Source organism: Haliaeetus leucocephalus, unplaced genomic scaffold (genome assembly GCF_000737465.1).
Source record: "Haliaeetus leucocephalus isolate CR32 unplaced genomic scaffold, Haliaeetus_leucocephalus-4.0 Scaffold808, whole genome shotgun sequence".
Taxonomy (NCBI): Eukaryota; Metazoa; Chordata; class Aves; order Accipitriformes; family Accipitridae; genus Haliaeetus; species Haliaeetus leucocephalus.
In genome coordinates, this window is record NW_010973244.1 from 2,911,051 (window position 1) to 2,937,402 (window position 26,352).

Below are 26,352 nucleotides of genomic sequence, written 5' to 3' on the forward strand. Positions count from 1 at the left end.
CCCCCCGAGAAGTGAAAACAAGTAAAACTCATGGGTTGAGGTAAAGACAGTTTAAAAGGACAGAAAGAAAGAAAATAATTATGATAATAAAACAACAACAATAATAAAATAATTAGAATATACAAAACAAGTAATGCGCAGTGCAATTGCTCACCACCCGCCGACCCGCACCCAGCTAGTCCCCGAGCGGCGATTCCCCGCCCCCACTCCCCAGTTCCTAAACTAGATGGGACGTCCCGTGGTATGGAATACACCCTTGGCCAGTTTGGGTCAGGTGCCCTGGCTGTGTCCTGTGCCAACTTCTTGTGCCCCTCCAGCTTTCTCGCTGGCTGGGCTTGAGAAGCTGAAAAATCCTTGACTTTAGTCTAAACACTACTGAGCAACAACTGAAAACATCACTGTGTTATCAACATTCTTCTCATACTAAATCCAAAACATAACACTGTATCAGCTACTGGAAAGAAATTTAACTGTATCCCACGCAAAACCAGGACACTTTCAAGGCAGATTTTGAGGAGTAAAGGTTCTTTTTTAAGCCTATTTACCAATTATAGTTATTTTTACATAGATTTTGGAGAGGGTCATGAGTTTTGTAGGTGCTGCCAGCAGCGTCGCTGGTCCCAAACCAATGAGATTTAACAAAGTATGTAGATCCTACGATGCCCCTAATATATTATCACAATCCATCCAGTATCCTTGTCCAGCTAATGACACTGTGTGGACCCAAGCATCAAGTCAGTTTATAATTTCTAATGAGTTTTGTATTCGTTACACGTCCATGTGCAGGAATTGCAATTTATATTGATCTATCTCTAGGCATGTTTTAAATACAAGTAGTTGTTAGAGTGGTTTGAGCTAAGTAGGATCTTCTGCTTTGCTTGCAGTTGGACCCAACTTGATGGCAGTTGTTTAGGTCCTTTTGGAGACTTTTTAGAACAGTAAGTCTGGTGATGGTGGATCTGTAAAGAGGCGGACAGTTGTAAATAGGAACCATTTTGTAGGTCATTCTTTCAGTTGTTTGTCAAGACCAAGCCTGAGCATGTCAGACTTTAGGTTGGCACACTTGAAGGTTTGGGTTTAGGCACGCTCAGAGCTGTCTGTACAGGCAAATCAAAACTAGTGGGTAATTTAGCCATCTTCTTGGCATATAAAACTACGTCTCTGCTTGTAGAAATCGCAGGGTTTGATGTGGGTAGACCTAGGAATTGGAAGGGAAGACGTGGCGTTTGCTTTTGCATTGTGTCTGGTTATATGCGAAGAGGGCATTGTTCTTCTTAAAACTTTGCATGGGACCTAATGTGCAGTTGAAGTACTGTGGGAAATATGTTTTTACAGCATTCCTGTAACCTTTTTAATTATTTTTTTTAATTAACTTTATTATCAGTATGATTTAAGTAGGATATTAAACACCCCCTCTAGCGGCTGATATTTTTGGTAAAGGTGTTTTTAGTTTCTTGGGACAATTTTAACAAATGAGTAGCATGTCAGGACTACTTGACTGCTAAATCACATTGAATTGCAGACTAACTCTTCATGAGAGAGCAGGCTAGTGGCTGGCCTGTATGATTCTTGAGTGTTGCAATGCCCAATAACATGAAAAATACTGAGCTCTAAAGTTAGGAGGAATTTGAGTAACTTCAATTGTTAATCTTCATTCAAGAGCTATTTTTTTTTCCTACTCTCAAGCAATTGCTGACATTGGTAGATTTCCAAAATTTAATGGGAATAGAGAGCATCCATTGCATTTTTCAGGCCCTACTGAAGAGTGGTAGACTGATAAAATGACAGAGTTGTTAGCCATTGCATGCATAATTTTTAAGATTACGTTATGCAAAACTTTATCTACTTCTCAAGTTATCTCAATCTAGTTATTAAAAAAACCCCTTTCTGTCACACTCAATTTATTTTAGAAGGGTGAAAACATTTTTGCTGGGGTAGGGGAATAGAAAGTCAGCTAAAAAAAAATACACTTGTCTGACCAGCTACAATTTATGTGTATATTGTTTGCTCTGAAGAGAGTATGGGGCAGGCCTCTGTTATTATGAGTTGCTGTCATGCTGATGATGGAGGCAGAGGGTTTCATCAGCCATGGTAAGCAATATCTTTATGGTGACCGCAGTGTGTAGCAGTGCTTTTTTTGTTTGGGGAATTCTCAAAATAGGTCAGCCTGTTACAGATCTGGGATGCAGTGACTTTTAGTGGACCGGAAGATAGGTATCATCTATTGGGTTGAGTCCATAAAGATATTAAAAGAACATACTTGTGGCTGGATATGTGTTTTGTTCTTGTGACTACTAATATTACAGTAAACAGCAAAAGCTCTTATTTCTTAATGTACTTGTAGGATTATTCTCATTGATATCAATGGGATTACTTGCGATTATAGCTAAGCATGCATATAATTCTAGTGTTCGGGTTTCAGATGAATTTAGCAGTAAGAGAAAGGAAAGAAAAAAATGTATTTTTTGTGTCATGCATTATATGGCATTGTTTTATATAGATATTTTAATACAAACCTTTTCTAGATGTCTGATCTGTGTGTACAGCAAAGAAGAGCGGTTGTAATAATACCTACTTCTTACATTGCACTTATCATCAGTAGGTCTGAGAGTACTTTACAGAAGAGAGGGATTTCCCTTGTTCTGGAATTGGGAGAACTGACAGGGAAAGGGGATGTGGTTTGCTTGCTTTAGGTCACCCAGTAAACTTCTGGGAGAAAGTAAGAATACAGCCTGGGAATACAGCTTTCCTGCATCTGCCCAGCCCAGCTCTGCATTCCTTTGGCCCTTTGAAGAAGAAAGTGCTTGTAGAAAGGACTGCAGTAATTGGCAGGCAAATTCAGGGGCAGATGTAGTAATTAAGAAAATGTTTCAGAACATTTTTCTGTTATTGTCCATTGTCACTTTCATTTGTATTACAGCAAAGGCTTGGAAGCCACTCCTGGCATTAAAGTTCACCTGCAAAGCACATGTGAATCTATCAAGTGAGGTAGAGAAGCCTCTTCACTCTGTAGGTAACACAGCGAAAACAAAATGAGCAGCATAAAAGAGGGAAGGGAATGCGCTGAGATTATTTGGCATGTCTCAGCTCCCTGCCCTGTCAACTACACCTCTTGTGATTAGCTCTGAGTAAAGTTTCTCCCAAAATGCAGGTATGGATGAGTAGTCCTCCTGTTTTTTTTAATGGAACATGAAAAGCTCTCAATTTTAAAAAGTGTAAGAGTCAGTGCAAAACAGCAATGTCTTTGTATGAAATAGGTGTTTAGGCAGAGTCTCAGTAGTTGGTGTTCAGCTGCTTAGCCGTGCGGAGGCTTTACTCTGGTGGCTTTATTGTTCTACAGGGAAGCCAGGGGACACTCTTCATGGTCCACAGGGACCTGGAGGAGTTCAACTCTGATAGCTTTAGTGTTTATGTGGGTGTTAAGTCAAAAAAGTGGTGGAGGATGTATTTCATGCCTTTTTTTCCCCCTCTTTGGGTTAGTACCATTTTTGGCTTTACTCAGGGTTATTTTCTCCAGCCTGTGTTCAGGCACAGACTGGTGCTGTAGCAATAACATTGTTTGATCCCATGGAAAATTAGGATCTGGGAATTGCTGATAGCTCCATGCCATAGCTCATTCTCCTCAGTGGTCATCTAAAATTGGACTTCACTCCAAAGTCATTGACAGTCACTTGTTAAAACGCTCATCTCTTCTTCTACCACCATAGACAAATTCATTTTCAAAAATTGTTACTGAACGTTAAAACCTGAAAGAAGTTTTTGGGACTGTTTGTGGCTCTCTTTGCTTTAGTCATACACTAATTAGCCACATACAAACAGCCTTTTGGTTAAAGAATAGCTGTGATGAAACTGCAGTTATGTGGGATTGTTTATTTACCCACCAGAAGTTTCACAAGGCTCTCTATAATTCGCTCCAGAGTAGTTCCTGGACACTTAACATTAGAAGTAAGGGTGGTTTGTCTTTTTTCTTTTTTCTTTTTTTCTTTTTTTTTTTTTTTTAAGGGGATATTTTTATAAAATAAAAAGTGGAGCCCTTCATGTCTTTAATTTTTTCAGGTGCTCAAAAATGGGCTCAGTTCTTTCCTGGATAGTTTCAGCATTAGTAGTGTAGTATCCAAATTACATCCAAATGTAATTTGGCTCTCAGCTGTGACCTATAGAAATCAGTTGTCTGATGCAAAGCACTTATAATAGGCAAGGTCCACCATTTAAACTGGCTGCACAAATCACTATTTTTTTCCCCAAAAATTGAAACAATACAGGTTATCTGAGGGCAGAGTTTCAAACAAAACAAGCCAGGCCGAGGACTTAGCTTCTCACACATCTCTGGGACTCCATCTCAGAAGTGTTATTTGCCTTGGTTTTTCCTCTTCAGACCAGCAACCAAATCTGAATCACAAAGGGTGACTACAGGCAGAGAACAGGACAAAATGGTCATTCATATCCATGCATGTATGTCACAGCACTTCTGATTCAGTCCCCCACAGGATGGAGAATGTCATGTATTAAAACCAGATTTTCAGATTCTTCCAGTACCTCTCATGGTTTTATATTAATTTTGTGAGGTGTTTTTCTTGTAGGTATGGAGTTGCAGGCTGTGGAGAGCAACCTCACTGTGACAGGAGTCAGGACTGCTGTGGACTCTGGCGTTAGTAGGGTTAAGTTGCAGAAGTATGTTTTAATAAACGTTTTCCTTTCTGCTTAGGTATCAATGCTGGAGACAGTGTATCTGTTACAAGTGCAGTCATTTATTATTACCCATCACTGTATATAGTAAAGGTGATTGTTTGGCAGGTGTAACACAGCATCTGGCCATATCTCGACATAACTATATCAGCTTCAGCTTTGGCAGCCAGCTGGAAAACCAGAATTTAATCAGAAAGCGCAGGCAAAGAAACCTGCATATAAATGTAAACCGATGCAGCTGTATTGTTCCAATGGCATTTAAAAGCCAGGAAGAAAAGCCCGCACTGGCTGTTTCCAAGGTACAGTGGTGCCAGTCAGGATGAGAGGCTGTCTTCTGCCAGCCAGCCTCTGGGACAGTTCGTGCCTCAAAGGTGTAACTCGCCTGCCAGAGCCTGCATGCGTGCCAGGAAACCATGGCCTGGGTTGCGATAGATAGCCGGAGAGATGGGTGTGAGAGAGGGAGAGATGCTGGGGGGGGTTGATACTTAAGACCATAACAAACAACTCTCAAGGAAAATGTGTGTGGCTGCTCTACAACTTCTAGGTGCTGGTGTTTTCCTCTGAAATGTGGGGGCTGTAAATGGTCTCGGCAGTTTTTCAAGAAAATTTCTGACTCTCGTTTTATGTTCAATTAATGTGTTAAAGAGAAGTAACAAAGAGGGTGTTGGGGGTTGCCTTTCTGACTGTCTCTTTCTTGCAGAAGGACTTCACTTTTATCTCTAGGTTGCAGCAATGGCAGAGCAAAAACACAAACTCCCACTTCAGCATGTTAGCATTCAAACAATTACTTTCTTTGCCTTCATGTCTGTTTTTCTTTTTTCTTCAAGCTCTGCCTTCAGTTAGGATTAGTGAGGCCTGTGTTGGGCCTACTTCCCGAAGGTACTTCGACACATACGGAGGTTAAAGTGCATAAGTGGTTTCCTGCAGAACAAAGGCTATTTATGCCTTTGAATAGGCTGCTAAATTAGAGCATTTGTGCAGTTCTTCCCTTTTAAAAAACAACACTAACAAAAGCCACACTGTTCAGCTTCTGCTTTCTGTGCTCCAGGCAGATGCGTCTTGCTTAAGAGCAGACAATGAGAGTAGGATGTACCAACACCCCGAGTACAGCATCTGGCAGGTGTCTGGGTATTTGAAATCAAAGATGTAGGGGTGGAAGGAAACTCAAGTTTTCAACTTGTTGATTTTTACAGTGACTGCTGCCGTCTGTCCAGTGTTCCCCTAAAAACTTCTGTTGAGGAAGATGCTGCAACCCTCATCTCGGGGCTTTGCTGCCGTAACAGAGAAAACGTTTTCTAGGATGTCTAATCCACAAGTCTGCTCAAAGGGAGCTCTGGAAGACTTCCTCAGTCCAGCCTGGTTTATGTTAGGGATGAATATCCAACAGCCTGAAAGCGGCAAGGCTGCGCAGCTCCGCAACCCTTGGTCCAGCCAGTATTGAGGCTGAAAACGTATTCCCAGTCAGCACGCGCCCACAGAGCACACGCATACACCACATATATGCACATGTATGTGGCCAGCCACACAGATCACAGGCAGAGCACTCACAGAAACACAGACAACACCAGCAGCCTCATCTTGATCCCCTCTCTGGCTGAGCAGGATGAAGGTCTGCTGGTGAGAATATATATATATGTACTTAGGTACAAGGTGGATTCCTCCAGCAGCCAGGCCCAGACACTCAGTCTGCCCAGTAGCTGCCCCTGAATCCCAGTCTCCCCAGTTGCTGGCAGCTGGCCATAGGAGTCCTACTTTACTCATCAGAGTAGTGGGAGATGTGTGCCAGGTCAGTGGGGATTGTATTGTTTATTTTTAAGCGTCAGGAGGGAAATGACAACATGTGTCAGCACTCAGGTTTGGTAGAGTTATAGATTTAATGTAAGCAAAGATCTAACAGGTACGGAAGGGGGTGCTGGAGAGAGTGAAAATTGCTGAAAAATTACTGTGGTAATGAAATGGTTCAACTGTTGAGTATGCAAAAGTGAACTAACCTTGACAGCAGTATTTTCAGATTAAGTACTAATCTGCGAGGTTTCTGCTACTCTTTAAGATACGTGTGGCAGTAAAATGGTAGTCACTTGAAGTGGCACACTTAAAAAGACCAGGCTGGGAGTGCTTCAGGAAAGCCTCCCACATCAGTGTTATGCTATTGTAGTGACATTAATTGTGAAATATTTTGATGTCTGATGTGAATCACTCATTCATACCTGTGGGAATGAGACTTTGAAAACTGCAGGAAGAATGCATGAGGCTTACTGAAATTCTCTATATATCATGAGAGAAAGTACCCGTTCTCATCCTGTACTGTCTAGATATGCCATGAAAAAATTTTTTGAAAGGGAGGTAATCATTTTGCCTTCTATCTTGCCTCTACTGTGGCTTTGTGTGGCCTTAGCGATGTTGCATGAAGGAGAGGTAAGCCTTGCTTCCCTTAAGCTTACCTCAGTGAGTGTTAGCGGTTTTGAGATGTAGGGGCTGAAGTCCCACTGTGATTGCAGTGGGGGGGGAACACATTTGCTGGGTGACTGATTCCTTTGGGCATACTCCATAGCTTGTTTTGCTGCTGAATATTCCTGTTTTACTGCTAAATTTCACAAGAATACTTGGTTATAGAGCACTTCTTTTGCTACCGAGTAGTGTAGATCTATCCAACAGATGAAATAAGCAGCAGAAGCACAGACAACTTGACAGAGAGCAGAGGGGTGACAGGACGATGATATATCGCTGTAGGATAAATGATCCTCTTCAGCTAGATGCCTTTCTTGGCTCTGCCTGTGTGTCATGCAGGGCTCATCTCCCTCAGTAAGAGGAGCCACTTGTACTGGCCGTCAGTGGGGAAAAAGCTCCCACACCAGCCGGCAGCCACCATGCCCCCCACCCTGGTTCAGAGTTCAGAGGGGACCCTTGGTGGGGCTGGCACGGCTGGCAGGGCTGCCTGCGAGCAGGCCAGGGAGGTTGCTGCTGGGCAGTGGGAAGCAGTCCTCAGTCAGAGTCTGTGAGCACAAAGGACATCCCTTTCTAATCTTCTCACCAGCCCCTTTGCTTTCATACAGCCAGTTAGGAAAGGGTAGAGAAAATGCTTTTGGACACTGGCTGATGCACTGTTGTATCACTTACTGTACAATTTTTTCAGTACGACAGGAGCCAAAGTTCAGCAGCCTTGAAGATGCCTCTGAAATCTTTTTGTCAAAGCTTTAACGGAGGTCACCAAGTTTAAGAAAAAGGCATGGAAGGCAGGCACAGCAGTTTACAGTTTGGGCTTCCTCCTTCATCATTTTTGTACTTGAAAGAGAACTGTAGCTGTTATCCTCATGTAAAGGTTTGAAATAAGGAGTAAATTTTCATATATTTGTCTGGACTCTTAGATGAGTATTCTCTATTCTGCTCTTACCTGGTTCATGACAGTTCCAGAAGACATCTAATTTACTCTTCTCCCTGAGCGGCTGCACAATTCGTTGTGTGACCAAAATGAGGGTAATAAAAAGCTACAACAGGAATGCATACATAGCGATTTTTCTCGTAGCTACGTGCATAAGCAAAGGTTCTATAATGTACATTTAGTAGCTATCTCCTTCCATGTCGATACCATATTAGCCTGCAAACCCTTGACCTGGACCGAATGGCTGGTTGCTATGGCAACGGGTTGCATAGTAACAGGTTTTGTTCTTAGGTTGAAATAATCTTGCTTCTCTTAAATGTGACGTTTGAGGAGGTCAGAAGTTGCTCATCAGATGAAACTAGGAAAGTTTTTTCAAAGGAGAGGCAAAAAGGTTGATGTTCAGCAACCTGAGCATCTGCTGAGAGATATTCTTTGTTCATGGCAGTGAAGAAGGTAGTCGGCTCCCCCACCTTCTCCACTTCATTGAAGCAGAGGTCAGCAGCTCACCAGAAAAAAAAGCAGTTCTTGGAAACAAGATGACTGTAGGAGCTTCAGGGGAATTTGTCTGCTGTGTGACTCCCAGTCCCGCTAAAGGCAGTAGGTAAATATTAACAGCTTAACTCCAGTAACCTTGAAAGTTTCTGAACTTAAAGTAAGCCCCTGATCAGCTGCTCTCCAGCTGGACTGCTTCTAAACCTCTGCTGACCTGGTCCTGATTCACACTGGAGCCCTTTATGAATCTAAATTTTAAAGAATTACAACCATATGCTTCAGAAGAGCAGTTTTTTGGCTTTTTGATGGCTCTGCTTGGCGAGGTCCTATGGGAGAGTGACCTGGGGGGCAGAGGGGCTGAGGTTGATCTACAGGGCTGACCTCCCCATAGCGCAAGCAGCCCACTCGAGTGTGCTGCAAGCAGAGCCAAGCATGGCAGAAAGTCAACGTGGATCAGCAGGGACCTCCTGACTGAGCTCAAACACAAAAAGAAAGTGCACAAGCTGGGAGGGACTATCCACAAGGAACACAGAGACAGTGACCAAGCTTGCAGGGACAGAGCTGGGAAAGGCAAAGCTCAGCTGGAGCTGAAACAAGCTATGGGTACATTGGCAACAAAAAGGCGGCTGAGAAAATATGAGCCTGCTGCTCAGTGGGACCAGGGTGAAGGAAATTAAAGGTACTTAATGCCTATTTTTGCTTCAATTTTCACTAGTAAGGTCTGTCCTCAGACCTCCTGGGTTTCTGAGTCTGCTAACAGAGTCTGTGAGAAGGTAGCGTTACCCACAGTAGAAGACAGTGATATAGCTCTTGAGCTAATTGAATGTACAGCAGCCCCTTGCACCAGACAAGGTGCATCCAAGGGCCCTGAGGGACTTGGTTGATGTCACTGTGAAGCCCCTTGGTGATCAGGGGAGGTTCCTGGTGACTGGAAAAGGGGCAAGTATTGTGCTCATCTTCAATACTGTTAAATGTCCTTATTAACCACGTGGATGATAGGATGGAGTGTGGCTTTGGCAAGTCTGTGGATGAAATCAAACTGCGGGAAGTGGACAGTACACCAGAAGGGCCTGGGCAGGCTGGAGAAATGGCAGACAGGAACATCATGAAGTTAAGGCAAGGCAAATGTACAGTCCCTTCTCTAGGGTGGAATAACCCTGTGTGCCGGTACAGGTTGGACACTGCCTATCTGGAAAGTCAGAAAGTGCCCTGCAGATGCTGGTGGACAAGTTGAACCTCAAGCCACAGTGTGCTCTTCTGGCAAAGAAGGCCAGCCAGGTCCTGGACTGCATTAGCAAGAGCGTGGCCAACAGGACCTGGCTATACCTGCAGTGCTGTGTCCAGTTTTGTGTACCCTGGTACAAGAAATAAGTTAAATACAGGAATGAGTCCAGTGGAGAGCCACCAAGATGGTCAGGGGGCTGGAGCAGATGAATGAGGAGAGGCTGAGGGAACTGGGTTTGTCCAGCCTCCAGAAAAGGAGGGTAAAGGGTGGTATTATTGCTGCCTATAGCTTTCTGATGGGAGGATGTAGAGGTGCTGGAGTCACACTCTTTTGGGAGATGTGCGGTGAAATGACAAAAGACAACACAGGAAACTCTGAGTAGATACTAAGAAGAAGTTCTTGCTGTGAGGATGGTCAAATGCTGCAGCAGGGGCCCTGGGAGGTTGCTGGATTCCCATCCATGGGGACAGTCAGAACTACGTGTGAACCTGGTGTGACTGAGCGGGGTTTGGATCGGGTGACCTCCAGGGGCTTCTGCCAGCCGAGATCATTCTGCAAGTCTCGGTCTCTTTTCTCTTTGGCCAGAGAGAAAATTGAATGTACCTGAGAGCCCAGACCAGGACTCTGCCGGTGGGTGGAACTGAAAATGGGTTGTGTGGTTGGTTATGTTGCCCTCCTTTCCCCCTCTCTGCCTCTGCCCTATACATCTCTCTTCCCTGGTAAGCAGTGTCATCATGTTATACCCCAAATATTTGGTAATGACATGTCACTGTAATCCCCCTAGAGTACTCTTCCAATGTCATTCATTTCTTCTTTTATATTAAACATGCTGCTATGTGTTTTACCCTTGTACCCTTTTGGCATGTGTAAAGTAAGCAGGGTTCAGCACCAACAGGAATATATGCATAGGCAGGAGCTTATAGAAAAACAAAATCCAGACATGATGTGTGATTGGATTTTTTTTCTTTGTGCCAGTTGATGTAATTTCTTAGCAGCTGTCAACCTCTAGCACTGTCAGAACAGTCATTTATGGCTGTGCTGCTGCATTGTGATCCCATCAGACAGAAGGCACAAGGAGGAGTGAAGTAGGGTTGTCCATTTTTCCATTTAAGTTTCGAAAGGATTTGAAGGGCTGCAGCCAGGTAGTGGAAGCAATTGAAAGCGTTCACTCAGGTGAAGGGATTGGCAGCGCAGGAAGGAAAACACCGAAACAAAAGGAACAGGGTTTGAAGGGATGCTGTTGTAGGATAGAAGGAAGAAAAAATGCAGAGGGGCTGACGGCTTGGTTTTAGGCCATTTATCCTGTAAATCTTAAAATTACTTCACAAAGTGTTGCTAGTCCTCACGGTGGTGGAACAGTGCAAGTTTGAAAGGTTACACTGGTTGCCCAGTGCTTCCGCAAATCAACAGCAAATCATAAAACCGAAAGAATTTATTACCAGTGGCCCAGCAGCCTGGCCAGTAAGCGCAATACCTGGCTTGTCCTCCATATGATGCAATTGTGGCAGGAATGTGCTTTGGGGAGATGTAAATCTTGAGGACATGCCTGCTTGTCATTAAAGAGATGGCAGAGCTTTCTTCATGCATGGAAACGTCAAGCAAGCATCTTGACCAAATTATCAGATGGTTGGTTGCATCTTGACATTGTAGGAAATGCCTGTGGTTACATGGGGGAAGAAAAGATGCTCTTTGCTTCCTGCCCCAAAGTATTCCGGCTATGCTACATTGCACTGTTAATGTCCGTGTGGCAACCCGGGGCAGGCTGTGCTGCAGATGCTCAGGAAGTCAGCAGGGTTTATATAAAGCTCTGCTGGGTTTGCAGAAGCTTTTGGCTCCTTTCCAGCGTGGAAGCAGCGATATAAATAGAAGAATGTCTCACTTTTGAAGTCTACCTTCTATTCATGGAAAGTACGAATTTTGTGCCGGAGCTGTGATATAATAGCTGTTAAATACAAGTCTCAAGACCGGTCCTATGACAGGCTGAACCGCTTGACCGCATTTCAATGGGATGCGAGTGAGCTCAGTAGCCTATAGCATCACATCTCTATTAACTACTTGCTGACATCTGAATAAGGTTTGGCTGTATGAAAGCAGGGTTCAAGAGTAATCTATCCTCCCACCTCCCCTCCCAGCTGCTCCTCTCCTGCTAAAAAGAAAAAAAAATAATGTTGCTTTTTTTTTTTTTTCCTTCAGTCAGATTAACAAAATGTTTGGGACAGTGGTGGTTGGAGTTGGAATTGCTGGCTTAGCACGAATCCGAGACTTGATGAATCCGATGCCTTCCAGCCCTTCTGAGCACCTGAAACTCTTTGGATTTGTATCCAGGTTAGAAATCTCATCTTAGCATGTTTAATATGTATATTGTAATGTTTCTTTCTTCTGGTGCACATGCCTTTCCATGTGGAGGGCTATTATTTGAGGGGGGCAGAGGATGAATATCCAGAGTTTTATATTTCTTTTATAATTAAGGCTGTCTGAAAAGGGAAGGTTTATGCAAACATGCCTGTCATTCTGAGTGGCAGCTAGGAAATGAGCACAGAAAGCTTTGTAAGAGGGAACAAATAGGTTACCTTTGTGAGATACCTTGCAGAAATGACTAAAATAAAAGCTGAGAGATGTTCTTGCTGTAGGATCTGTGTGATAAAAAGGAATGCAATTCTGTCTGACTGAAATTTCCTATAGGTTTAGGATGGTACAGACAATAATTACGCTAATGAGCTAATGTCTGCATGATGTTTGTAGAAATGTTTAAAAAAAAGGTTTAAGAAATTTTACAGAGCTTTAAAAAAGTTTTTTTTTTTTAAAACACACGTGTTGTAAAGCTCCTAATATTACAACTTCATTGTAAAATTCTGATTTTTTTTTTTTTTTTTTTTTTTTTAAAAACCAGGTACTGAACCTGTAGATGTATAAAGAAAATCCCATAATTTAGTACATACATTAAGGTTGGTTCTTAGAGAGCAAGAGTTTTTCTCACTAGCTTGGAGCTGTGGAAATTTAGTGTATACCTCCCGCTGAGCATTCCTGCTAGACTGTCTGCCCCATAACAGCAGGGCATAAAGGTTTTAAATAGTTAGGCAGTACATGTATGGATCTCAGACTGTGAATTTATTTTCCAGATATATTTAAATCATGCAGTCAGGGTTGTTCAAGACTGAAAGGACCTATTAGGTCACCCAGTTTGTCTCCCTGCCAAATACACTCTTGGTTCCCCGATGCCTTTGCTAGCACTATAGCTAGCCTTGAACAACACTGAAGATAGGGTTTCCACTATTTCTGTTGAGAAACAGTGCTGTCGAAATGCACGGTTCACAAACAGCATGCTTGGATATGTTGCCTTGCTCTTTGCATTCCAGTCACACACAAACATTACCTGTCTTTGCTTTCAAGTCCTGCTTGTGGCCTACCCTTATGCCCTCTGCCACCCATCCTAACATTGTCAAGGTGTCCGCTCCAGTCTTTACTGATGCAAAGAGCTTTTGGGGGGAGTGTGTGTGTTTCATTTTCAGGTGGAGCTGCGCTCAGGGTGGTGGCCAAGAGAGCCTTCCCCTTAGCACTGACATGGTGTCGATGTTGCAAGGTGTGAGCCATCATAGCCAACCATCTGCTTTGTCCCTCTTCTGCTTGTGCCTTCTTGTACTTGTATGTGGCACTGCCAACTCAAGTGCTTTTGCCCATGTTGTCCAGCATGTTGGGGAGAAGTTCTCCCATAGGAGCAACTGTCTTCCTTCAAGTCACTCTTTTAAAGTGGCTCTTTCATAATGGTGCTTATTAAAAAACAAAACATCAAAACTAAAAAAAAGCAAAATCACAAAGCACTTTACACTTCAATAGGAGGATGTCTTCTGTACTGATACCACCACCTACACACCGACCCATCTGTTTTGTTCTTTTGCGCACTCCACTTCTGTCTGTAAGTGCTTATGCCCTTCCTGGGTAACAAGCTGCCTCTGTTCTACCCTGGTTGAGCTCAGTGAGACAGTGGTCCATGGGAACAATTTCTAAGTGCTGCTGCACAATATGCAGTTGGGAAGAATGGACTGTGACAGTTATGCTCTGGTTGTATTTATGCTAACTACTCAGGAGAAGTTTTGGCAATATTAATGAGGCCAAGCAGATTAGCCTGGAAGATGCTCTAAGAAGCAAAGAGATCCATGCAGCCTTCATCAGCACAGAGAACAGAAGCCATGAAGAAACCATCAGGTATTGTGAGGTGGTTTTTTTTCCCCTTTTCCTACCGTTTCCCCTGTAATTTAGAAGCATAGAGGAGCTGTGTAAAGCTGTTGCAGGAGTGGATGTGGACGCTGGAGAAGAGACTGCCAGACTAGAAGCCCGAAGTGAATGATAGTGAGTTCCCCAGAGCACCCAATAAGCCCTGGAAGAGAGTAGGATTTAAGATGCATTAATTTCCCAAGTAATTCCAATTGCGTACCTCTAGGCCTGTGTTTGATGGACAGGCATCTTAAAACAGGATTCAAAGCCTTTCCTCACAGTTTACATAGAGGAAGGGCACTCTGGTGCCCCACTCCAGCCACTCAAGTGTCCGGAAGTTAGAAATCGCAGTGCTCAACGCTGCAGCATTTTAGTGACTTGCTGTACGTGAGTGAATTAAGGAGAATTCCTTAAGGAGAATTAAGACGCAGCTGTCCTGGTGTTTAAATGTGTGATGTAGCCACCACACCATCCTTGCTAGGAGACTTGCCATTTATTTCTGTTAGTCCGCATTGTGCATTTCTCCATATGGGGCTGACTGTGGGAATGAGAAGCAGTTTGTGCAGTGGAGAGAGATGATTATGATGATATACTTTTTAAAGACTGGTCTTGTATCCCTTTCAGAATGTTTTTAGAAGCTGGGAAACATGTCCTCGTTGAGTACCCCATGGCTTTGTCTGCAAAGGCAGCCCATGAACTCTGGGAGATGGCTCAGCAGAAAGGTAACACATTTGTTCTCAAGGGTGTAAACAGTATTACCTATTGGGTAGCACCAAAGGTATCAAACTCAAAGGCAGGGCTCCAGTCTACTATTAATCATGACATATATGACACGCCTGTCTTGGAGATGTGTCATTCTAGGATTTAAGACGTGTGCCAATGGGAGAATAAACACACAAATATTAATCCTAAGAGTAAGGTACGTTTGCTCTGACAAAAGCACTGGTCTCTGCTTGTGACACTGAGAATGCAGTTAGAGAAGGGAACTTATGTCACAGTGATAGTAAAGCACTTAATGAGTGTAGCCATTGGACTTGTGCACTTCCCTGTCCTCTCTCTCCCTGAAAATAAAACAAAACAGCTCCCCTAGCTTCTAGCGTTTGTGGTGTACTGGTCACACACAGTTGCTCATGCTATTGTAGGCCAGCAAGGCATCCCTGTCTGAAAGACAGCTTGTCTCTAAGCAAAATCTCTTTATTTCTGGCAAGTGTGTGGTCCCATCTCTGCAGTGCCAAGGGTCAGAAGCTGGCGGTTCAGTTGAGGCCAGTGGGGATGTGTGGGGCTGCAAGGAAAAGAACAGTGCTGGGTAGGAGCAGAGTGCAAATCGTTTGGACAAGTTGCACTATTTATACCACTACTTAAAAATTTCCTTTGTGATGTTTGTCCTAAAACACTGGAGGTATAGGATTTCTGCTTTGCTGTTTCCCTGTACCAATGCTACTTAACTGCCTTGTTGCTCGCCAAATGGATTCCCATTTAGCAGAATTTATGCCTCTTCTCTTGAAGCAGCAGCAGTTACTGTCAGCAGCCTAAACTGACTCTTCTGGAAACCTTCCAGAAAAACACATATTGAATGAGGACCACATTCAGTGCGTATTGGATAGCCTCTATTCCAAAGTAGCCCTATTAATTGCAGTGAAGGGAGGTACTCTTTAACATATTTTTACAATCTGGGTCTGAGTATTACGCTATTTTTTCCCCTCCTTTTTCTTTCCTACTACCCTGGAATGCAGAACAAGGAAATGTGGGGGGAAAGAGGCCAAGAATTAATCCGTCTTTTACTTTGAAGATTCATGTTTCAGCCTTAGTTGGGTATGGGGTTTCATTACAGAGTTTCTGTTAAACATAGTGGCTACTGTTCCTGTAGTCTCTATATTTGTTGTCTCCTGAAAATCCTTAACCCAGATTGATGCCTCAGTGCAGGGCCCATGTTTGATTTTCTTCCTGACATCATTTTGCCAGCCATGCGTGAGAACATTTCTAAGTGAGTTCCCACTGGTGGCTGGTGAAGCCTTTACTCCTTAGAAGTGCATTTGATTCACACAGAAAGCTCTTATTTAATCTGCTCTGATTTTTGGTGTGTTGTTTGGTTTTGTTTTTGGTTTTTTTTTTAATGGCAGATAAAGTACTCCATGTGGAGCATATTGAACTTCTGACTGAAGAGTACAAGCAGCTGAAAAAAGAGGTGGCTGGGAAGGACCTCGTGAAGGGAACATTGCATTTCACAGGTCAGTAGCTGTGAGGAAATCAAAATCTATCTGGATTTGTCTGCCTGCTCCACAGGGATGCCAGTCCTTCCAGGCTTCATTCAGTTCTTTGAGACAAAAGTCTGTCTATAAACTGACTAGAGACACAGGTATCATCAGTTCTGGATATTTCCATGAAATTACAGAACTGTCTGGAAAGCACCTTTGCCTTAACAGTTGTCTTCTATGGACTGTTGCTTTGCTAACCTCTTTCTGCTATCTGATGAAGAATGCAAGCCCATGCCTTGTTGTATGGAGGAGAAAGCACTTCTTCATCCCTTCTGTACTTTGGTGGCAGTGACAAATTTCTCATTTATATTCATCTCAGAGAGGAGGATGAGCTCTGAGGAAGTGTCCCGATTTCTAACGGGGACCTTTAGTCTTCCATACTGGTGTTTGCCCCAGAAGAGCTGGGGAGAGATTTTCAAGCCATTGTTTTCTCCCTGCTTTATTCCCTTGTTGAATCCACATATACTCTCCTGCCCTCAACATGTTCTGAAGGGTTTGTTGTATATTTACTTTGTGCAGCCTTCTCTGTCATAGCTCACCAACCAATTCATTTCAAGGTTGACCATGTTTGTTGACTGTCCTGCTCAGTCCATCCACTCATGGCATTTCTGCACCTTGGTCTTTAAGCCTGCAACACTGCAGTTTCTTCAGCCTTTCCTCTGCGGGGGGCATTGTTCTGTTTCCTATTTCTCAAGACTTTCTGTTGCTGTCATACCAGGTAGCGTTCTTGATGAAAGCAAAACAGGATTCCCAGCTTTCAGTGGAATTGCCCGACTGACTTGGCTTATTGACCTCTTTGGAGACCTCACTGTTACTTCTGCCACCAGAGAAAAGCATAAGGATAAGAGTTATTCCAGAATGACTGTTCACTTTCAGACAGCAAACAAGAAGTGAGTAATGGCTGTGGCAGCAGATGAGCCAGGCTCCTCGGGTATTGTCTGCAGGAGTTCTGCATCCTCTTTTTCTCTTGCAGAAGCAAAAGGGATGGATGCTGGCATGAAAGTGTACAAGAGAAACAGACCTGAAAGTGCGTTCTGTAGTAATCACAGTAAAAAGAGACACCACCAAACAATGTCTGCTGAAAAGCACAAGAAGGTTTAAAAGCTCTTTTCTGATGTCTGAATGTAGGAATGCGCCCATAATGCATTTTACCATGCCCAAGACTGAAAGACCCTTCTCTCGTACTCTGAAAAATTGTTCAGAGGCAGTATATTTTTTGTTTAGCATCAGACATTCTAACTGTACATTGAAAGCTAACCTTTCTTCAAAAGTTGAAAATATATGACTGTTCGAAAAGGTAATGCACTAGTGATAATACTCAGCTTATAGCACTATAATTCTTGTGCTAGTATGTAGTACTAGCTGGAGGTTAAGAGAAAATCACACATTTCGAGCAGAAGTATAATAAACTACTGAAAGGCCAACATGCAAAGTTTGCTCTTGACTAATGCTAATCTGCAGTCCTGAAGTTTCCTCGATTTATCCTGAGTAGCACAACAGTCTGTTTCCCATTTCTTGTCTTTTTGCTTTTGTTGCATGAGTGTGTCAGACTGAGTGAGAATCCAGAAGCCAGGATTACTTGTCATTTTTTCCAATCATTGCACTATGACTTTCTTGCAGAAAACTCTTTTGATGATGCATTTTATAATAATGAGTTTGAGCTCCCTTTTATTAGATTATAACAATAGCCTTGCTATAAAATAGTATATTTTTAAATATTATGTGACAATGAAGTAAGTAATCAGTATTTCATACTGTGGATTGAGTACTCAACTTGGTCCAAAGTCTGGAAACTCTCCAGTTTGGTCATTGTGGGGCATCTGCATGGAGGTCATGTCCTTTCAGATAGGTTGAAGTTACTTATGATGACAGTTTCCTGCAATAGATGCAACCTGAGAATTGTCTGACGTGAAAAGGTACAGAGAAGTTACCCAAGCTCTATGTATTTCCTAGGAGGTAGGAATGGTGATGGAACAATTTGTTCCTTTCTCTTCACTCCTATTTTCCTGTTTTCCACATAGCACGCTCTGCCTTTGAGACAGATGACCCCCTCATAGGCGTATGACAAGAAGCATATGAGAAGACTAGGGAGAGCAGGGGAAAATAAGACCTCATGGGAGAATATTCTGGCCTAGCTTTGTTTGTAATAAATTACCATTTTGTTGCACCTGTACTGCTAGAATGCTTAAAACAAATCCCCAAGAAACCCAACAACAACAAAAAAAAGAAAAAAACACCAAACAAGAATGCTTACCTCTTTAAGAATTTTAGATAAATGTTTAGTTAATAAAAGTAATAACTTAAAGGACTAGCTATTTGGGGAGTGAATAATCAGGGCTTATTTGAACTGTTCGTTTCACCGTGCGTCTAGTTAAGCATTTTAGCAGCCAGTCCTACAAAGTCCACTGCAGTTTATTGTGGGATTAGCATCTTGTCTTGGCAATCTTCCTCTCTCTTTAAATAAAACATCATTTCCAATTCCTTTTAAAATGCACTTGTGAGAGGACAGAACTCTGTATACAAACTCTGTTTACCCTCTTAGCAATCTGCCAGTAACACGAGTAGCTGTAAAGATCTATGTAGAGTGAGATTTTGAACTAATTCCAGCAGGTGGAACTAGCGGGTGGCTTAAACATTTCCCTGGCTGTCCTGTCTCCACGGTAGTCCTTAGTCGCTATATGTGATATTTGCTAGATACAGAACCATTTCTGGATTACTGTTTTTTTCCTGCTCTACACAACTAACTGATACCTGTTTTTCTTAGCCCACTACTAACCTTTTGTATGGGTCAGTAAGCGTTTTGTCACCATAAGCGTTTTAATGACCTCAGGGATAGTCAGCTTTATGTCTCTGGGATAATTTATCCCATCTGGAAAGTTACATAGCGTTCCTGTATTCTGTTCAGTGGCGGGGCCGTATTTCCTGCTGACCTTCCCCCATTGACGTCAGCGGAGTTACAGCAGTAGCGAATTTGGCCCACTCTCCATCAAGTGAAGTTATGGCCTGGCAGTCATGGTGGTGGTGGTACAGCTCTAATTTGCCCAACCTTGATTTTGCTGAAGGATGGGAAAGGTCTACATCTTTCCTGAGAGCAATCTCGTCCTTTTTGAAAGACATGATTACACTAACCTTGAGAAATCAGGTTAATTCAGCCTTGGAAAATACAGCAGGTGCAGAATGCAGCAGCCTGTGTTCTGCTTGTTAAGCAGGGATTTGTGCAAAGGCTATAGTCTGTCTCTGCTGCACAGCCCGCACTGGCTGCTCATCTGTCCCTGGGTGGATTTTGGAGGTGTGTGTTAATGCCTGATGCCTAGCTATCTGAGAGATGACCTCTGCCTCTGTTGTGTTTCCAAGACAGTTGAGCTGACAGCCTCTCTGTGAGAAAACATTGAGCAATCCAGGAAAAGCCAGACCTCTACTGACAGCACGGCTGGTTTGGGACTGCAGTTCCTGTCCCAGGATTACAGAGCTTGGATTCAGTAAATGTCAAAAATTAATTTTTTTGTGCGAGCTGGAGAGATAATGATTTGGGCAGTGTCTCTTTTGATGTTAACTAGGGGTAGCGTCTAATTGTCTAATTCCCACCCAAGGTAAGGTACCCCTTTTTGATTGCATAGTAAGTAAAAAATACTGGCATTTTCAAAGTGAAAAAGATTATGTTTAAAAGAAATTCAAGACATTTTCTGAATGCATATTCTGACAATAACCATTTGAAATGATGTTTTTATTGAGATCTAAGCTTACAAAATCTAAGATAGCTTCAAATTTAACATCCATAGAAAAATCACGTAGTGCATGATTTCTGCAGAAGTTGCTGTGTAAAATATTAAGCTCAGTGGACCCAGAATTCTTTCAAGCATGAAACCAGCTTAATTATTCTGCAGGTACAAAGGGTGTTTGGTTCATTTTGGTTTACTGAGCTAGCATAGTCCAACTAGGGCCACTCATTATTTGAGGAAATAGGGAATCAGAAAAGCAGAAACTCTCTTCCAATCTCTGAATAAAATGTAGCTAGGAGAGCTCAATCAGTCTGATATCTGGAAAGACAGAATAACCATAGAAAGTCAGGGTGGTTTCTTCACTGCAGATAGTGCTTGCTTTGTAAAAAGTCAGAATAAAAGTGGTTTGTTAGTGTTTGGTTAAACTTTCTTTTTCTTCTTTAACTGTCCAACATATTTAATGTGGCTTTATTCAGCTACTAGAAATGCTGGATTTGTTGCTTTTAAGTAAAACTACTAACACTGCTAAATAACTAACTACATCAATAGCCAGATAATACTTTGATGCAAATCTTTAATAAAAATGGGTAAACTATCTATTAAAAAACCAGCAGGCCTTCACAATTTTCTGACATAAAATAAAAACCTGTTTCTTAAACTACAAAATTGCTTAAATAATGTGCAGACTTGCAGCATATATATCTTTATAGCAAGAAAGGGACTAATTTTAGTGTAGAAGTTGTTGTTAATTAAAAATTAATACGCTTTGGTTACCAATCAAATAGAATCAACCTCTCTTTGGGAAAATAACTTAAAATCCAATTGCAGAAGAAGACAAATCTATTGGTAAACCCAACATTTTCCTGCTCACTGATCTATGTCAGTCATTTTAATCACTTTGATTAAGTTCTGCCTGCTCTGCATGATTGTGCTTCTGGTTCAGTGGCTTCCTCAAGCTAGAGCAGAAGCAGATATACACTTGAGCCTGATCATTGGTGTGCATCTGCTCTAGATCACCCCAGGGAGGTGACCCTGCATCGACACTGCCTGTCTTGGATCACACTGCAGACTCCACACTATTACATGGTGGAGATCTTTGCCTATGCCTGCCCAGTGGATTCTTCATACCTGCCAACCTAAGATAAAGCAGCTTTGAATAACAGTGGCTTGAACCCTCTGTGGCTGTTTGCTGTCATAAGAACATAAAACCGGCTCTGTTGAGTCAGACCAAAACCCAGCTTGCTCAGTGGCCTGCCTCTGACCGAGGTCAACAGCCGGCACCTCGGGGAAGGAGGATGAGAACACAGAAAAGACCGAGTGATATGGCCCTCAAGCATCCTTCTGGCCTGCAGTGACACATAGCCTTGGGACTTCCTGAAACATATAGTGTCTTTGCATTTATTAGTCCTCTGAGGATTTTTTCCAGTGCATTCTTGCAGGCTGTGATTTGGGTTTGGTTTTTTTCTCCAGTTGTTTTATTCTGTTCAGTCAGATTCATCTGGCCATGCTTAATTTGTAGGGTGTGTGTGTCCAGGTGAGCAGTATAGGTAAGCGAAGAATAATTGATACAGTGATGTGAATATAGAAACTGGATCCTAAAGCATAAAAGATGAGAGGTGCAGAATCATTAAGCTGAGTGCTCTGCAGAATGTGTTCAGGGTAGACTGACAAGGACTTTCTTTTCAGATCTAATGATATTGAAGATTTAATGGGCAGTACTTGGAGACAGAATTTTTTCTTCCATGCTGTTGATGCCCTCATAACTTGTGAGTGGCAGACTAAAGTGGTCCATAAAGGACTGTGGAAGGGCCATCAATAACCAAGTAAGAAAAATAATGTGCATGCTCTAAACACAGGCAGTAGTGAGTGCTGATGAATGAGCTGCAGAAAGGTAATGGCACGGTTTAGGCAGTTGATGAAAGAGCAGAAAGGGAGGATTGTGGCTGTGGCTGGTGTTGAGGACCATTCCTCAAAGCCTCTGGCAGCATTTGCAGTGTTGCGCCAGGGAGTCTGTTAAGACCCCTGAAGTGATGCAGCATGTGTCATGGCTCCTCTTTCCTCAACCAAGCTGGGAGGTTGGCGAGGAGGGTGCGAGGACTTGTGAGCTATGCCAGTCAATAGCCAACAGCACCAGTGCTTGGCCTGGAGATTGTGTCTATCACATTGGCATAAGACGGGACTTTGCCCCGATTAAGAAAGACCTGCCTGAGAGTCTATGTAGCTGAAACAGGCAAAAGTGATATCTTCTGGTGTAATCTCTAGGATCAACTCAGTGGTCCCAGTAAAGAGGAAAAAACTTATTTGAAAACTACAGAGAGTACAGATACTAGTGTCTGCATGAGTGAACTTGCCGTCTGCCCAGCTCATCCTAAACGGATGGTGTTCAGTTTGCACAGTAGCACCTGGGTCGTCATTATGTACCTGAGTGATGTAAATTTATTCTTGCTGTAGGAATGACTAGACATTAAGGGCCTCGTGAGTTTAGCTGTGATTGAATCATGCACAAAATATTTGGATGTTTAACTGCACTTTTCATCCAAGTCCACAAACAAACAGATTAAACTTCCCTCTTCCCTGTGAGATGGCTAGACATTGCTGGCTTCACTTTGTGCATAGGGAAAACAAAGCTGGAGAGAGCTTAGATGGTGTGCTGAAAGTCATGGCATGAAGCAGTGGCAGAGTTAAGATTATTACCTGGTATTCAACTCTGTAACCACAAGGCATGTTGGTCAGAACATGTTACCTGAATATGCAATGACTGAAATGTAAAAATGGTGCATTTATTAGGGCATTTTCTGTAAATGCTGAGAAAAAAGCATAAACTAGAACTGTTGATTCCATTTCTTCATGAATACTCTTCTTTTTCTCTCCTCCTCCACACTAGACCTTTGACTTGGATTGAAGAAAGGGGACCAGGGATGAGACGTGAAAAGAAAATCAACTTCTGTTTCACAAGTGGTTGCCTGGAGAACTTCCCTCAAGCCCCAAGGTCTGCTGTGGGCCTTTTCATGCAGGATCAGAACCTTTTTGCCAAAAAACTGCTGGGCCAGGTATCCAAGGAGGAGCTCGCTGCTGAGAAATGGCGAATTTTGCGGTGTCTTGACCTTGCCGAGGTGATCCAACAGCACTGTGAACAGCCAGAGAAAATCTGTTCCTGAGGCTGCTCTTAGGGAAGGAGGAACATGGCAGACGGGAAAGCTGTAGGGCTAGAGCTCATTGTTGCCATCAAGCAGTTGCTATTTCTGTTTCATTACCTTCTTTTTGACTAGTTGAGAATCCTAGGCTCTCCGGGTGAGTGGAGAGCCTGGGCTATACCCTGTGCCTTCTGGTTTGTGCCAGAACAAAGCAACGTTACCCTGCTCCAATGCATCGCCGTCCATCCAGGCAAATAGGACCCCCCCCCAGCAACAACAAGCTTTCCTGTGATTCAGTTGGAAATGTCCCTGAGAGCAGATCCTGGAGGACTGCAAATACTAGATATGATTTTCCATCCTGAGGGTTTTTTTCCCCTCTAGATATGTCTGAAAATGAGATGTGTCTCATTTAGTAGTACTCGTGTAGTATTATCTAGAAAGAAGTATTAGCTAGAATGAAGTTCTAGGTGAGTTTTCCACCTCATTACTTGATCTGCAGAACTTGTGCCACCACAGTCCTGAGCTTTTCTTCCAGATGCCCTGAAGTGTTCTGTGTGTTTGCTCTAATTGGTTGTTGTGCCTGTTTGGGATTTTTTGTTGCTTTTTGGTTGTTGTTTTGTTTGTTTGTTTCTTTTCACATTGGAAACCATCTACTTTCAAATAGAATCTATGTTGGTATCAGAATAGAAGAAATATCTTGGCTCTTGATAGATGCTATGTTGAGTTCACTCAATTTCTGTGGTGCCCTGGGCCAACATAGAAATCTTTTTCCAGCAGAGATTAGAACAGTGCATTAAACTGATGCATCGCCTGCCTGCTTTCTACTGAATCTAAACATTTTTCTTTTTTTGTACTGGAAGCAGCATATTATTGTCCTTCATTTGTGTTCTGTATCTAATTCAGGATATGAACAGATCACTGCTAAAAGTAATATACATCCTGCCTTTAAGAAAAAAATAATTAATGCACTCCTGGAAACAGTGAAATTCATTAGAACTGGTGATAAAATTAGAATAGAACTGTAGAAAATGGAGCAATTTGCAAATGTAGCCATGCGGTTATGGCATACGACACCTGTGGGGATGGGTCTTTAGCATTTTACAGTAGTCCCAGGGTCATGTATGATGACATTATCACTTCCTTAAAGAAGCATTTTAGTTTTATGAGAAGCCTAAACAGTGCACAAAACTATTAATAATTCCTCTGTTTGCCTTTTACTTTCTCATTACAGCATCTGTTGGTGCTATATTAATATAGCAGCAAACTTCAGTCTGTGCAGTTGTTCTTCCAAACACAGAACCATCATTTCTTTTCTACATTATCACTTGGGCAATTTTTTAATAAAGGAGCATATATGTTGTGAATGTATACATAATTACAGCCAGTCAATATTGATGGAAAAAAAGTCTTCCTTTGGGTAAATCTTGTTCATTCAGGCAGTTCAGTTAGTTGGAAACAGGGAAGGAAAGACTGTGTATTTCTTCCCAAATCAGTCAGTTCTTAGGAGGAACTGTAGCTTGATATGTGAATGAATTCTGTGTGTGAAATTTGTTGAAATCTACTTTATCTGTTAAAATTAGTGAAAACCCTCATATTGACTTCAATGGATTGAAATCCTTGTGGGCTGGCAGCAGATTTGTGCAGGCAGATTGTGCACTTGTCCACCCAAATGGAGCATTCACAGGGACTTTACCAATGTGATGGACATTGCCTGGGCAGATCTGATGCTGTGTGAGGGGGGAAAAAGTGGGTTTGTGGCAAAATGCAAAAAGTCCACCTGGGATCGGAATGAAATTAGAATCTGCTGTGTATATCTGTCTGCTATGTATGACAGCACGAGAGGTGCTGTTTCTTGACAAACTCCTCAGCTGTGAATATGGGGTGAATACCGCTTGTCTACATGCTAATTCACAATGAGTAGCTGGGGAGGGAGGGGGGGTAAAGGGAAGGGAGATTCACGCTCCCTATCTATAGGCATCAAAATTAGCCACCACGTCTCCCTGGGCACGCTCTGCAGTTGCTGGCAAGAGCAGTATTCCTCTAAGAAATGGGGAATGAATTCACAGGAGCTCTGTAGAGCAGCAGTATAACATTGTGCAGTGAATCACCCTCTGGAGAAGCTTGTTTCTATAGAGAGTGTCTGGGGAAATTAGCTGGTTAATTTGAGCTAGGAAGGCAGATGCCTAGAGCTGGATATCTTGTGTTCTTCTCCATCCTCCTCCCATTCCTCCCAGCTAACCTGCTTGCCTACTGCTGTCTGCCCTGCTCCTGGGAGCCAGCAGCATTCAAATGGCTTTTCCCTCAGCCCTGTGAATTTGCTGAGGCACTGTGATGGTTTGTATATGAGAGCTACTGGATGTCAAACTTCAAACATACATATTGTTTAACCAGATGTCGAACTCACCAATAAAATATTGGAGCTCTTAATCATTCCTTTTAGTTCCTGTTGTCCTTCATTAGCAGTTCCCATTGCCTGTGCTGAAAGTGGCTCTGTCCTGACCGGTTCTTTTCCCGCCTTTCACTTGTTGAGCCTTGTGAAATCCTGCCAGCGACTACAGGCTGTGATCCTATCCTAAAGCCCTCAGCTGTCTCCCTCTCCTGTTTCAAAGTTTTGAATACAAGTGTAGTGGGGTTTGTGACCTTATCTCAACTTGTGAGCCCTCCCACAAAATTCCTGCCCTTCTGGTCCCATCTGACTCCTGCCCAGGAGTACTGGCAAGTCTAAATCTCAGCTGTATGCTTTCAGTTTCCCATTCAACAACTGGTGTATTTGAACAACCTTTTTGAATCTGCTAAGTAGAATCTGAAACAAGTATTGAAATGGGTTTTCTTGTGGTTTTAATAAACTGCTTTACTATAGCAGAAATACTATCAGAAGAGTTTTTCGGATAGTATTTGGCATAGCCTGAACCCAGTCAGTTTCAGAGGTGCAAAGGTATGAAAAGGTAAGTATAGGGTGTGACATGGGCAGGTTAGTATATCATGTTCTTTGGAGGTAGGTGCTTTTCTGCTCCTTCTGCTGGAAATCACCCTGCTCCTGTGGAACACTGTAGGAAGTTCACTGCAGTACACTTTAACGCTGCCTGACGCTATGGAGTTGATACAGAAAGTGCTGTAATGCAAAAAGCTCCTAAGTGAAGGAGGGATGCTCAGTTTGCTGACGTAGGCTGAAGCCTTGCCTCTGGCAAATGAGAGGCATGGAGTCACTAACTGCACCACACTAGCTGAAACCTGGAAGAGGTGGTTTGAT

The 26,352-nt window shown here is 42.8% G+C and overlaps 1 protein-coding gene across 4 annotated transcripts in view; it reads left to right on the forward strand.

Annotated features, from left to right (window-relative positions):
* Positions 1-25,516, forward strand: part of BLVRA (biliverdin reductase A) — a 32,380-nt gene extending 6,864 nt beyond the window's left edge. Inside the window, exons 2-9 of one of the 4 annotated variants that reach the window (XM_010581805.1) lie at positions 4,581-4,671; positions 8,511-8,666; positions 11,976-12,107; positions 13,866-13,985; positions 14,619-14,716; positions 16,115-16,222; positions 16,968-17,139; positions 22,853-25,516. In XM_010581805.1, the coding sequence (XP_010580107.1) occupies positions 4,583-4,671; positions 8,511-8,666; positions 11,976-12,107; positions 13,866-13,985; positions 14,619-14,716; positions 16,115-16,222; positions 16,968-17,139; positions 22,853-23,126 (1,149 nt within the window). In that variant the 5' untranslated portion in view covers positions 4,581-4,582 and the 3' untranslated portion in view covers positions 23,127-25,516. The remainder of the gene's footprint in view (positions 1-4,580; positions 4,672-8,510; positions 8,667-11,975; positions 12,108-13,865; positions 13,986-14,618; positions 14,717-16,114; positions 16,223-16,967; positions 17,140-22,852) is intronic. The other 3 variants (XM_010581806.1, XM_010581807.1, XM_010581808.1) reach the window with 3 other exon arrangements.
* The last annotated feature ends 836 nt before the right edge of the window (positions 25,517-26,352 follow it).